Here is a 13,300-nt window from a genome sequence, read left to right as displayed (position 1 = left end):
GTGTGTGTGAGAGAGAGAGAGAGAGAGAGAGAGAGAGAGAGAGAGAGAGAGAGAGTTAATTTTGAATATTTTCTATTTTCTTTTAATGCCTTTCCACTGGGTTTGACCCAGGGTCTCACCCTGAGCTTGTTGTTTCAGCTGGATGTATCTCTCCAATCCTAGCGCTAGAGATGAATCTTGTCAGCACTGGCTTCTACCTGGGTGCTGGGAATCCAATCTCGGGTTTGTGCTTCTGCAGCAAGCACATAGACACATCTCCCAAGCTTTTGAATTCTTTAAAAGATGATCCAACCTTTTACTCCGTGAGGAAGATAAATAGCTTCCAATTTGTCAGGATAAGACGGATATGCCAAGGTTATTGATAACAAAGAGTATTAACAATCTGAATAAATGTAACTGTAAGTAGAAAATTGTTCAATAATAAACATCTTGCAACAAAATGAAAATAAAAACTACAAGATGATTAAGATCATTTTTAAATGAAATTCTTTTGCAAAATGAAGAGAAAATGTGGGATTTAATGTCAAGCGACCAGTTAGCAAATAAGTAGAAAATTAAATTATTTTTCTTGACTCCAATAATAGTATTGTTATGATATGAGTAGCCTCCTTCTAGAGAAGTGCATGTGAGTATATCTGGTGATAGCAGCAGATTGTCTGCAACTTCATCTCAACACTCTGACTACGAAAGAGGAGAAGGAGGAGGAGGAAGAGGAGGAGGAAGAAGAAGAGGAGGAGGAGGAGGGAAGAAGGGAAGGAAGGAGGGAAGGAAGGAGGGAAGGAAGGAAGGAAGGAAGGAAGGAAGGAAGGAAGGAAGGAAGGAAGGAAGGAGAATGAAACTGTTCTGATCACTGAATCTGTGTAGCTATGTGGAAGGCAGAAGGGGCTGCAGCTGGACTGCTCTTCCCCTTTCGTGCAGGCTTAAATGTTGACAGGAGACACAGGATATCTAGAAAAGACCACACCAACGTGGTTATGGCATTAATTCCTTTTTCTCTTTTATACTTGCAGATTTTTAGTAACATACATGAATCTTATAGTTATGAAAATATACTTCCAGGGGGACACCACAATATGTGAGTCCACAGCCTTCAAGGGACAGTTCTAAGATGCTGAGGAAGGCTCAGTCGTTCTTCAGTAGGCTGCAATTGCATGAGGAATAAAGAGGACCAGGGACATCAAATATAAACCTGACAGCTCCTACTTTACTAATGGATAAAATCTGGCCCTTATAACCAAAACTTCTTAAACTGTGGGTCACGACCCCATGTGTGTTTGTGTAACTAGAGGTGAAGGTCTTGGAAAGTCTGAAAACAAGAAAAGAGCTCTGTGTTTGTGCATATGCATTCATGTGTGTGTGCCTTGGAACACCAGTGGTCTATGTGTGGTGTCCTTAATATTTTGTTTTATGCATTGTTTTCTGAGACTAGAAATCCCCAGGGTTACTTCTATCTCTGTCTCTCTGGCCCTGGGATCACAGGTGTGCACAAGCACACCCAACTTGATGATGTGTGTAATCAAGATCTAAGCTTAGGTCCCCATATTTGTGTGGCAAGTACCTTACTGAAGCAGCCATCTTCACAGTTGTCAGTAAAAGATTTATGAGCTTGTAAAAAAGCAAAATGAAGCTGATTGTGTTTCTGGAAGGGCTTGTGTTGCATTGTGGAACTCTACAGCCCTGGCTCTGAACATACAGCACACATGTCTCACACACAACACTAGCATGAGCTGGTGCCCCAAACACCTCCGCTCCGTTCCAAACTACTGTATGCTATGAGTTGTATTGTTGTGTAATACATGCAATGGCTCCCACTCTTCTGAAAGCCTAATGGTTTATTTGAAGAAAGTAAAGACACCACACGTTCTACCTCCATTCCTCAGCATGTATACAGTTACTATCTTGGAACTTGTTTGTGTTAGACAAACAAGCACATCTTCATCTCATTAGTATGCAAGTGAGCTGTCATCTGTAATGAATAGTAAGATTATGTGCTTATCAAAAGATTGTTTAAATTTTAATTGTTTATTATTTATTATCAATACATGTTCGGTTTGTATAACTCTTGTGTGCCTATATATCCTGGGTCCCATAAATAGCTCTAGAACATAGAGGGATCATGAATGGAAGAGTTTAAGAAGCATTGCCTTAGATATTATATATGAATATACAGGTATATATGTTTAAAACCATAAGTTTTGGATTATATATATATATATATATATATGATGTATTTCTTTAAGACAAGGATATTTTTATTGTTATTGTTTGGCTATGAATTGCCCCTCAAGAATTCATGAGATGAAAACTTGCTCTCAATGCAACAGTGTTTAGAAGTAAATGAATCAGGAGGGCCCCTAGCTCATTGATGGATTAAGGCATTGATAGAACTTACTGTTGAAAAGTGGTGGGATCTCCAGGTAGAGTGTGACTGGAGAAAGTCAGTCACTAATTGTTTATCCTAATCTAACCTCTCTTCTTTCCAACCCTCCCTACTTCCTGGCGTCCACAAAAGTGAGCAAGCACCCTTCTGCCACATGCACCCTTATATGTTTTGCTTAACTTCATCCTAAAACAACAGAGGCAGTGATACTCCCACAACTGCGAGTATCATATTTTGTGGGAATTTTATCACATGGAACGAAAGTTAACTTCCATGTCTGTATAACTGTAATAGCATAGTAACACCCTGAGCTAACAAAATGGGATGCAATTAGGAACTCTAAACACAGTACTAAAAAAACTCTACATACTACGACATGGTGTTTAAAATGTTACAGTACCTCTATTGCAAATCCTTAAATCGTTGTTTTGTTGTTGTTGTTGTTGTTGTTTTGCAGATACTTTCTGGAACATTTCATTTGACCTATATGCCTATCACCAGTTGGCAGACTTTACAAATAGCACAAAACCTGCTATGACCCCTTCTTCTTTTTAGGGTTTACATTATTCACTTGTGTTAGAGGAATGCAGGCACATGTCAAGGGATGCTGATAGAGGCCAGAGGACAACTTGCAGGAGACAGTTCTCTATTTCCACCATATGAGTTCCAGGACTCAATTCAAGTTTTCAGGTTTGGTGACAAGCATCTGAACCCACAGAGCCCTCTCACTGGTCCCTACAGCCTATGCTTTCTTAAATCCACAGACACAATCAAAGTCAAGAGTTCTTAAACCCACAAGCTACCCACATAGCTAATTCACTAACAATCTTGATGTTTGCATTCTTAGAACTTAAAAGGGATTTGGGTGGCTGTTAAAATATTTCCAAGCTGCTACTATTCATCAGTACACTCGTCTGATATTTATTAAATCAAGGTTCCATGTATTAAATTGTCTGCTATTCAACACTATCTTTGTGTTTATTTTCTTGTAATTCTCTGATATAACTTTTAACCATGGAATTATAAATCAAGAGGAGACGTGAGATGCTATTTAGATTCATCTCTTAATTTTTATCAAGTGTGCACCAATTTAGTCAGAGCTGTTCAGTACTTTGGAAGTTTTTACAATTATTGATGATGATAATCACGCAGGGGATATAGATCATTTTTTTAGAGTGTTAGCATAGCACTCATAAATCCCTGGATTTGAATCTCTAGTGCTATGCACAATCCCAGCACTGGAGATTTGGGCAGGAGCATCAGTTCAAAGTCATCCTCAGCTTAGAAAGAGTTTCAGTCCAGCTTGTGCTACCTGACGAGAGCCTCTCTAAACAAAGAAAGAACCAAAGAGAGATGGGAGGGGGGAAAAGAAGGAGAAAGATGGATAGAGGAAGGGAGGGAAGAAGAAGGAGAGGTAGCAAGGTTAAGAAAATCATGGGAAAAAAAGAAGGAAAAAAGAAAAGAAGAAAGTCATAAATATAAAATAATAAAAGAAAGAAATATTTATGGAAACATTTTTCATTTTTATCTTCAACTTTCCAGAGTCAATATCTTGAGTCATGTGATCCCAGGATAGTAACATTTGTCTATTTAGGGGTACCTAAGATATGAATTTGTTGAAATGTTTCTTTAAATGCCCAGTAGGTTTCTAGTGACCTTGCAAAGTCATATAAGTTGAGCCTTGTCCTTACCATATAATAGTGAATAGCTAGAGAACATTTACTTTGCCCAGTGACTGTTTTATTTGTATAGATGTTGACAGACTTGACGCCATCAGTCACTATTCACTTGGGTCAATCCTGCAATGGTCATGGAACATAGAATTAATTGTCACTCTCAACAGGAAACCCATGCTGGAGTTAAGGGTGGAACCAACGTTCCTATATTTACTCTTCCCAAAGTAGACAATGTCACGTGGCAATGCTGTCCCTGTCAGTAAGTGAGCTCTTTCTTTCTTTGACCTTGGGATGAACTCCTGTTGAACTGCGGTGCTGCAGCTCATAGGCTGCCTGGATTTTCATTTCCTCTGACCTGAAGTCATTTTTAGTGTCCCCTCGGATCACACTCCCTGGATTGTAGATGAGAATTAGCATTGGGGCTTATAGGGCATCACTCCTGGAAATGGTTAAGTATTAGCCCTACTCATTGCTTGGGCCCTGAAAAGGTTTGCACTCCTCATGTCCTGTAGAGACATACATGAACACCCAGGGTGAAGTACTGTTCTTAGAATTACTATAAAATGCACCCACAGATGTAACATGTCTGATGAATACATGTTTCTATTTCTTTTATGGAAACTTTCCACATTAAAAGGTATACCATGAATGGGAAATTTCAACAAAGAGAAAAACACAGATAAAATCCTGTGGGAAAGAACTTTTCCCTTCACAAGATCATTGATTTGAGGAAGGAAAAAAAAAAATCAAGTTTTGGTAGCAATTATGGTGATGAATGCTGTTTTTTTTTTTTTTTTTTTCAAACTTGGGTCAGGGTTTAGAAGTCTCCTTTAGTGATAATAATTATAATAAAAGTAATAACAGAAGTTTTGTGGTACAACAAGAAATAGACCCACACCATGTGTATGACCTTGGAGAACAGGGAGTAGCAGAAAACAGAAGAGATGGGTTTCTTTTGTTGAGAGTTTCTTCCATAGTCACATCACTGAAAGTTATCAGTAGAGATTATATATGGTCTCAGGATTCTGTGGCTGTCTCGGAATCGAGTGGCAATAAAGTTTTAAGCTGGCTTTAATAAAAACCAGGAAGTCAGAAAGAAAAGTTAAAAGGCTCCATCTGTGAAGTATGCTGAGCTGCTGCTGACTGTCCAGTGATTGGTTGGTGAGGCAGTAGAACTCAAGCCTGGAAGCTCGTGCTAGAACCCAGAGACGACCACCGTCACATGAGTGGACAAAGCCTGTGATAGGTGCCCGCCCAGGAGAAAGAACAGAAAGAACTGTGAGCCCCAGTTAAGTGGGCCAGTCCACTTTAGCATCATATGAGATGTGAGGTTCCAAAGAGACCCAGGACAAGTCTCCCTCAATACCCGTGGCTCCTCCCAGCACTGGTAACCCTGCCTCCTACTCTAAACCTCAGCCAGTTCAGGGCCTGGGCTTTGCTTCCCTTCCCCCTCCTCCCCCAGCTTCCGATTCCAATATAACTCAGCGACAAGTTCCCTTGGCTTCCTGGTTCCTATGTGTTCTCTCAGTTCCCTTGGCCCCTTTCTCCTCTTCCCTATTTCCCCTCTTAATCCTCACTATTCTCCTCTCTCACCTCTCATGGCTGAGTCTTTTCTGCTGGCCATGTGCAGTCTGAGCTCTAGAGAGACTCTGGCTGTGCTCTCTCATATCTAAAACAAAACCTGTCTCCCCCCACACCTAAGGAGCCATCATGGCCTCACTTTCCTTCACATTTCAGGTCTCTTTGGGATCTCGCATGAGATGTATGAGAACTCCCTACATAAGGACATTTTATTTTTTTAACATTCATCTTTTCTAGATGGAAATACTGTTTTCCAAGCTTCCAATGAACAATACTGCTACATGGCTTTTCTACCTTAGGAACTAAGATTGAACAGTTAAGCCTTTCAAACCCACACTAACACAGAATATGGTGGAGAAGACAGCTAAAGAGGCCAAAGTCAGATACCTTGTTTCTCAGTGAATCAATTGAATTACCATCTTGGGTACTTGATGTAAGACAAAAACTGGCTCGATGTTCCCGTTTACAAAAGAGAGAACAGTATCAAACACAGACTGAGTATGAAGACAGGAAATATGGTTCTGACACACCTTCCATAAAGCCTGGTACACAGAAAGCATTAAAGAAACAGTAACTATTTCCGTCGTGATCCGGCAGCCCAGAGACACTCACAGGCAATGTGTACTCTGACATGCTTGGGTAGATGCACACCCTACTTGCAAATACAGGCAAACAAAATAAAAGGGAAAGCATTTAGTCTAACCAAAAATACAACAGGCATTGTAATTGGGGGGAAAAAATTCAGCTTTCAAAAATATAATGACATTAAATACCTTCTCTTTTGAGCTTAGTTTTTGGCTCAGAAAATTACATTGGTTTTTGTTGTCGTTGTTGCTGTTTTCGAAAGAGGGATGATAAAAATGTCAATGCCATGGGCGTTACTCTTCAATTCATAAGTATCTGCTCACTCTGTGACAGGCTATATCTCCTAGACCCACACCTGAGGGCACTGATGGTCCACTGCAAAACAAGTAAACTTGCTCTCCTACCTGGGGTGCCCTCTGATGTCTTTATTCCCATCCTGCAGCAGTACTGTGCAATCCCATAGTCTGCAATCTTCGCAATGATGGCAGCATTGGGATACAGGGTAAAAAGCAGCACGTTGTGGGGCTTCAGGTCACGGTAAATAATCATGGCTGAGTGGAGATACCTGTCAGAGAGTACACAGGAGGTCTTATCAAAAAACGGTCATCCTAGATTAATCTGCTCATATTTCTTTTCAATATGTTGTGTTCTTTATGCAAAAGGTCAAGAATGGTGTGTTAATTTTGTCTGTGGAAGTTGAAATATATAATGCAAACAGGCTTAAAAGCGTAAAGATCAATACTACAAAGCAAGGTGAGGCTTCTTCCCCAGAACTAAAGCATCAAGCCTGGTAGGCAACTGGAGCTTTAACACACAGCCATGTGCACACAGCCATGTGCATACAACGTGTACACACGGCCCTGTGCACACAGCTATGAGCACATAGCCACGAGCACACAGCCATGAGCACACAACCATATACACAAAACCATGTGCACACAGCCCTGTACACACAGCCATGTGCACACAGCAATGTGCACACAGCTATGTTCACACAGCCATGAGCACACAGCCATATACACACAACCATGTGCACACAGCCATGTGCACACGGCCATGAGCACACAGCTATGAGCACACAGCCATGAGCACTCAGCCATATACACACAACCATGTGCATACAGCCCTGTACACACAGCTATGTGCACACAGCAATGAGCACACAGCCATATACACACAACCATGTGCACACAGCCCTGTACACACACACAGCTATGTGCACACAGTCATGAGCACACAGCCATATGCACAGAAAAGGTAGGACAGTTTCTCTTTATACCTCAACAACTACCGAGAATGAATTCTACATCCCCTCACCAACTGAAGGGGATATTTAAAAATTAAATTAAATATTGGAATACATTAATTGGTTTGGTGATGCCTGCAATCTTAATACTCGGAGATAGAAGCAAGAGGGCAGATTGCTCCAGGCCTGCCTAAAAGATAGAAACAAAGAGATTACGTAAGAGTGAATGTAATTCTGCTATATGCTTTATTTTTGTTACAACTTTCATTTATCTATTTTGATGTTCTTAAAAATTGTGCAGAAATTGGTTTCTTTAGTTTTTAAAATTATATCATTTATCTTTGTTATTTACCTTTTTCTGATTATTTTTCTTCCTAATGTTTTAAAGAATATTTTCTTCTTTTCAGAAAAAAAAATCAAATTGTAAGCTCTCACCTAGCTATTATCTCCAGCCCTGGGGACATAGCCTACTACTGTACAGCTAATTCGTCACATGCTAAGGTTAATAAAGAACATATGAACAGTCAGGAAGGCAAAAACTGTCTTAGGAGGAACAAAATCTGGGTGTGAGATGGTGTCAAAGTTTACCTGGATTTGGGCATTTTGAGCAAATAATAGGAATTACTTAATATAAAATGCAATGTTTTAATCTTGGCCAAGTATTATCCACTCTGCGAACATGGTAGAAGAACACACAGTTTCCCAAATTCTAAAATAACTATTCTCCCCTTTCCTGAGAAATCTTTAAATTCCTGATTTTCCCTGTACACTAAGCTCACAGTTGTGGTGTGACCTTCGCTGAAAGGACAATTTTTCCTGGAACTTAATGAGGATTGTTAAAATCCTTTGTTTATTTCTGGCTTGGAATTTGGTTAAGATTATATTTAAAAAATATTTACCTTGTTACCTCCTACCAATCATTGCTGGGGCCTTAGGAATAGAGAACTGCCATGTCTGGAACGTTCTATTGTGGGATGGCCCAGAGTGAATGCGTCATTTCACTCTATCAACTACTGGGCTGATCCTCTCTTCCAGGATGTGCTCGCTCAGGACACAGCACTGGAACTATTCGCTTCAGGATACACAGTTTGGGCTGATCAATAACACAAGTGCACTAATGAAGTTGACCTTAACAACAGTAATTCCGTTGAAAGGGACATTTACCGAGGGCTTACTGAGAGTCCATTAGCTGTCTTGAGAAAAGCCAAGAGATTAAGAATTAAAAAGTTAAGTATATGTCATCAAATATCATTCCTAAACCACCATAACACAGTCCTCTCTCTGGTACAGACAGAACACAGGCTCCCTCAGAATACCTTTGGAGGACTAAAAGACAATCAATTTCAAATCATGTCATTTGGAGATCAAGGTTATCTGGTTTAATTACAGTATTCAATTATAGAATTTAATCTTAAAAGTGCAATTATAATACCCTGTAATAGAAAAGAAAAAAAAAAGCTTTTGAAATTTTAATAAGCACAAATCATTTCTCACTGGCAAAAATTCAGACAAATGAATTAAGGCATTGTTTGGGAATAAGTATTGTCAAATATTTCATTAACGTAAACTATACTCAGTTAACCAGTCTTTAATCATCACTATTATAAGAATTACTAAGAAGCCCCTATCTTTGTAATTTAAAGCCAACTTTATCTAATCCTGAATATATTACTCTAAAAATAGAATGCATTCATTTCTTTAACAAATATGCATTAGATATCTGTAAGGTTCATTCATTAGTGGACACAAAGCCGTCTTTATAGATCTCCTTTTAAGAGGGTTCTAATATAGTAAAAGACGGTGCTTAGGTATTCTAAGATGGTGCTGAGGTATACTGAGATGGCAGAGTGTGAGTGTCAAAGGTTGAGGAAGTAGAAATGGAAAGGTACAGGCAACAATGTTGGCTCTACCCAGGCAGGCTTTAACCTGAGGCACACATTCTCTGCCTGTCCTTCTTCTCGGCCTAATACAAAGTTTTACATGGGGTAAGTGTGCAGGAAACACAAGTGAACTCAGGGTGCTGAGGCAGAAAAGGATGAAGAGTTTACGACCAGCCTGGCTGACGCGGACTGGCTCCAGCGTGAGTTTCTGACTCATAAAACCAAAACCAAATGAGCACATGCCAATATGTGTAAGGAATGCTTGCTCTCCGTGAGGAGGCTGAGCTGTAAGGTATGGATGGCATGCAAGCAAATCCTTGTAGGAATGAGTTTTCCAGAAATCTCGGTGAGAACAAAGGTGGACACACGGAAGTCAACCTGGTTAGAATGTGGACTAGAGACATGGCCCAGAGTAAGGCTGCAAAGGAACCCAAGGCACTCATAAAGGACCACCATGCTGTGACTCCACAGAGCTGAGATGCTCATTACAGGTAAGTGGAAAGACAAGGGAATCTCAAGTATAATTAGACTTTTATTTCAGGGGAAATGTTCTGGAATTCCCAGTGGATACTGGATCGAAGTAGTAGCATAAAAATGAGAGAATTGATAAAAATGATAAATATAAAATATATTCAAAGATCTGATAGATACATGGAGATACAGATAGGCAGTAGATAGATAGATACATACATACATACATAGATTCATAGATAGATATTGATTGACAGACAGATATTGAGACAAGATTTCACTGTGTAACCTAGGCTAGCTGTGAACTCATGAAGGGATACCAGCTGTAGGTGGGAGGAAAATAGACTTCCTGTGAATATATTGATCCTGTCCCAACAAATGGGAATACAGAAGGAAGCACAGGCTCATTGTGAGCAAGGAGAATAAATCAAGTTTGAACATCCTGAATTGCAGGAAGTTTGATAAACTATATGAGAATTCCGAGAAAGAGCTGAAAGGGACTGAATTAAAGCAGATCTTGAAGAAAGAATTGATAAAATGAACAAGTCTCTTATGCATCATTCTAAGTAGCTCATTACCTAAGAAACTATAACCTCTCTCTCTCAGCCCGAAATCAGGTAAGACGGAGCCAACAGCTCAGGGCCAGTCTGCAAAATGTTTACTAGGACAGAAAGGACAGTCTTAACCAAGTAAGGGTTTACCATGAGAAAAGTTAGGGAATCCCACTGAGACAGGTTTCTTCATTAGACCCTAAGAATTCAGGCAGAACTATAGAGCATAAATAAATTTTATGCCTCAGCCCAGCCTTTCTTTTTTATATTAACAACAGGGAGGAGATGTAACCTACCCCCCACCCCCCCCACAGGCCGAAATCAGGCTGAACAGGCTTGACTGTTATCACCAGGAGATCATCAGGGGTGGAGCCTGCCACCCTATCGCTCTGCCACTCCCACTGCTGCTACCTGCTGCCTAGCTGTTCCAGAGTATACACGTGGTCACCTGCAGCTGGACTCCGAAGAGGATTTGGCAGGAATGGGCCCCTCCCCCTTCTTTATAAGCCCGTGTTTCCGAATATTAAAATTGAGCTTTGATCAGAATCTTGACTTAGCTCCATCTTTCTCATGCCGCCTAGATTCCCTCTTTTCTTCCAGATTCCAAGATGACTTCCAGGCTCGAACCCGGACATGTGAGCCGCTGGCCGGCCTCAACAAGAAACCATAGTGGAATATGACTTTATCACTTGTCTCTACCCCTGTAGTTACAGCCACACATTAACAATTATTTGAAATCACAATGTTAATATACACATATTTATTTTTCTTTTTTATTAAAGAGGGTTTTTTTATACAATTTTTACTAAAACATTGAGTTTTAATACTAGTGGAAAATTAACAGCTACTTATACATACCAACCCCCTGTAGAAGCAGATCTAGAATTCCTTCCTGGCTTTAGACTAAGAACAAATGAGGCAGGGGACTGAAGCACATGCTAAACTTTCATTTGCTTCATAAAAACGTGAGATTTGATACTTGAAATAAAGGCCAGAGATATTGCAGCCATGGTGCTATAGACTCACAACTTAGATGTTGAATACGAAATAGCACATCTTCAGCTTATAAACGATTGCTTCAGGATTACATGAAAAATTTGAGGAAAATCTGGGACCCAGGATCAGTTAAATCAAGAAAGTAATTGTGATGGCTTTGGAAAACAGTAGCCTAGATGGCTCTTTACTGAGCTCAGGCTGCTCTGAGGCTCCCCCTGGTGTTCAAAAGCAGTCACTCCAACCTAACTCCAAATGCCTACTCATTGGTGCCTTTCAAAATCCGTATGACTTTCAGTAGTTTTGGAAGAGATAAGTACTATTCATGCCCCTTCTCAATGCTGCATGAAGAGACTGTTCGCAGATTTTCAGAGAAAGGATGTGATGTCCTGTCTGCATCATTCTTCCCTCCCCACCGCCTCCCATCCCATCCCCATATCCCTGTGTCCCTGTCCTTGCCCTGCCCGGTCCCCTACACCCAACATGAATTTACTAAGGGCTGGATCCCTGTTGTGGTGACTGGAAAGAGAGATAGGTAACAGGACAAACCTACAGGAAATGCCAAGCACAAGAATACACAGGCGTTTGGCATCCTTGGCTAGCCAGGACGTGGGTATAAAACCCATGTGAACTCAAGAACCTCCTGCGTGTGTGTGTGTGTGTGTGTGTGTGTGTGTGTGACTGAGCACAGCAACCAGGAAGCAAGGGTGGAGAAGATCCAAGACAGGAGAAAGACCCGATCTAATGTCTGTGTACTTCTTGGGCTATTGAATGAAACACAGGCTATGCAGGGGTGATGGGAAACATTGGGACTAAATGAGGTTGAAGGAGAGAATCACTGAGAGAAACTGAATGGAAAGCTAGACGTTTTGGCTAATGATTAGACGTGAGATGAGAAAGACAGAAGGACAAAGGATGGCTACAAAACCAGGAGATGAAAGAAAAATGCAGAGGGGAGAACCCTAAGGATTGAATTTGGAAGCTGACAATTAGCACCAAGTTTTCAGCATCACTCATAGTTTTCAGGCTAAGAAACAGGTAGGGATCAAAAAGGCAAAATTTACAATTACTAAATGTATGCAACAGCGATTTACCAAGGTCTTGTGTCTGGAGGGATGGGCCTCTCAAAGATGGTACCTAGCAGCCAGCTACACAGTGGACTGTGATTATGAGTCACGTGACATATCCACGTGGAATCCAACATGTTATTCTGATCTGCTTCAGGGTTATGGACTAGTTTTCATGATTAAAATTTTTTCTGCTTCATACTTTCCTTGATGTTTGGTGGCCTGACATAATTATGTTCCCAAGGGGTAGCAATCTAGGGTTCAGATCAAGGGCAGGAATACTAGGATTGAGTGCTACGACCACCAGCCGTGAAGGGCTGTGCTCTCTTTACCAAAATGGATCAAGGAACTTAACAGCTACCATCGAAATTGTTAGCAGAGTGCAGCGAGGGAGTGATGTTCTTAGAGCCTGGAGTGGACTCAGGGTTACAGTGCCCATGCGTTAAGTAGAAACCGGTGCTAGCCCATTACCTCAGGCCGTCGGCCACATGCAATGCGATCCTGTGCTGGAGGGTTCTGGTGAGGCTGGCTTTGTCCTGCTGCAGTAGGCGATCCAAGGAACCTTTGGAGGCCAACTCCATTACCAACATCCGAGGACGAATTCCAGCCGCCAGCAAGGATATCAGGCTGGGGTGGTGAAGGTGACAAAGGACCACCAACTCCTGCAAGGGGCCAGAAACATGTGAGTCTCACTCACTTCATCAAGGATCCATCACCTGCCTGCCTGCCTGCCTGCCTGCTCTTCTCTGTGATCAGCTTTCTCAGAGCAGCTGGACTACAGTAAATGCCCCCTTGTTCTTTAAGGTTTTTAATTCTTCCCATTTTCTTTTTTTTTTTTTTTTTTTTTTTTTTTCGAGACAGGGTTTCTCT

At 40.9% G+C, this 13,300-nt stretch overlaps 1 protein-coding gene across 2 annotated transcripts in view; it reads right to left on the bottom strand.

The window, feature by feature from the left end:
• Lrrk2 (leucine rich repeat kinase 2) overlaps positions 1-13,300 on the bottom strand; it is a 141,681-nt gene that overhangs the window by 22,659 nt on the left and 105,722 nt on the right. For both annotated transcript variants that reach the window (XM_029469790.1, XM_021183253.2), the window contains exons 40-41: positions 12,902-13,092; positions 6,627-6,787 (exon numbers count right to left, since the gene is read on the bottom strand). In XM_029469790.1, the coding sequence (XP_029325650.1) occupies positions 6,627-6,787; positions 12,902-13,092 (352 nt within the window). The remainder of the gene's footprint in view (positions 1-6,626; positions 6,788-12,901; positions 13,093-13,300) is intronic.

Source organism: Mus caroli, chromosome 15, assembly GCF_900094665.2.
Source record: "Mus caroli chromosome 15, CAROLI_EIJ_v1.1, whole genome shotgun sequence".
NCBI lineage: Eukaryota > Metazoa > Chordata > Mammalia > Rodentia > Muridae > Mus > Mus caroli.
This window is presented reverse-complemented; position numbering and strand designations above follow the sequence as displayed.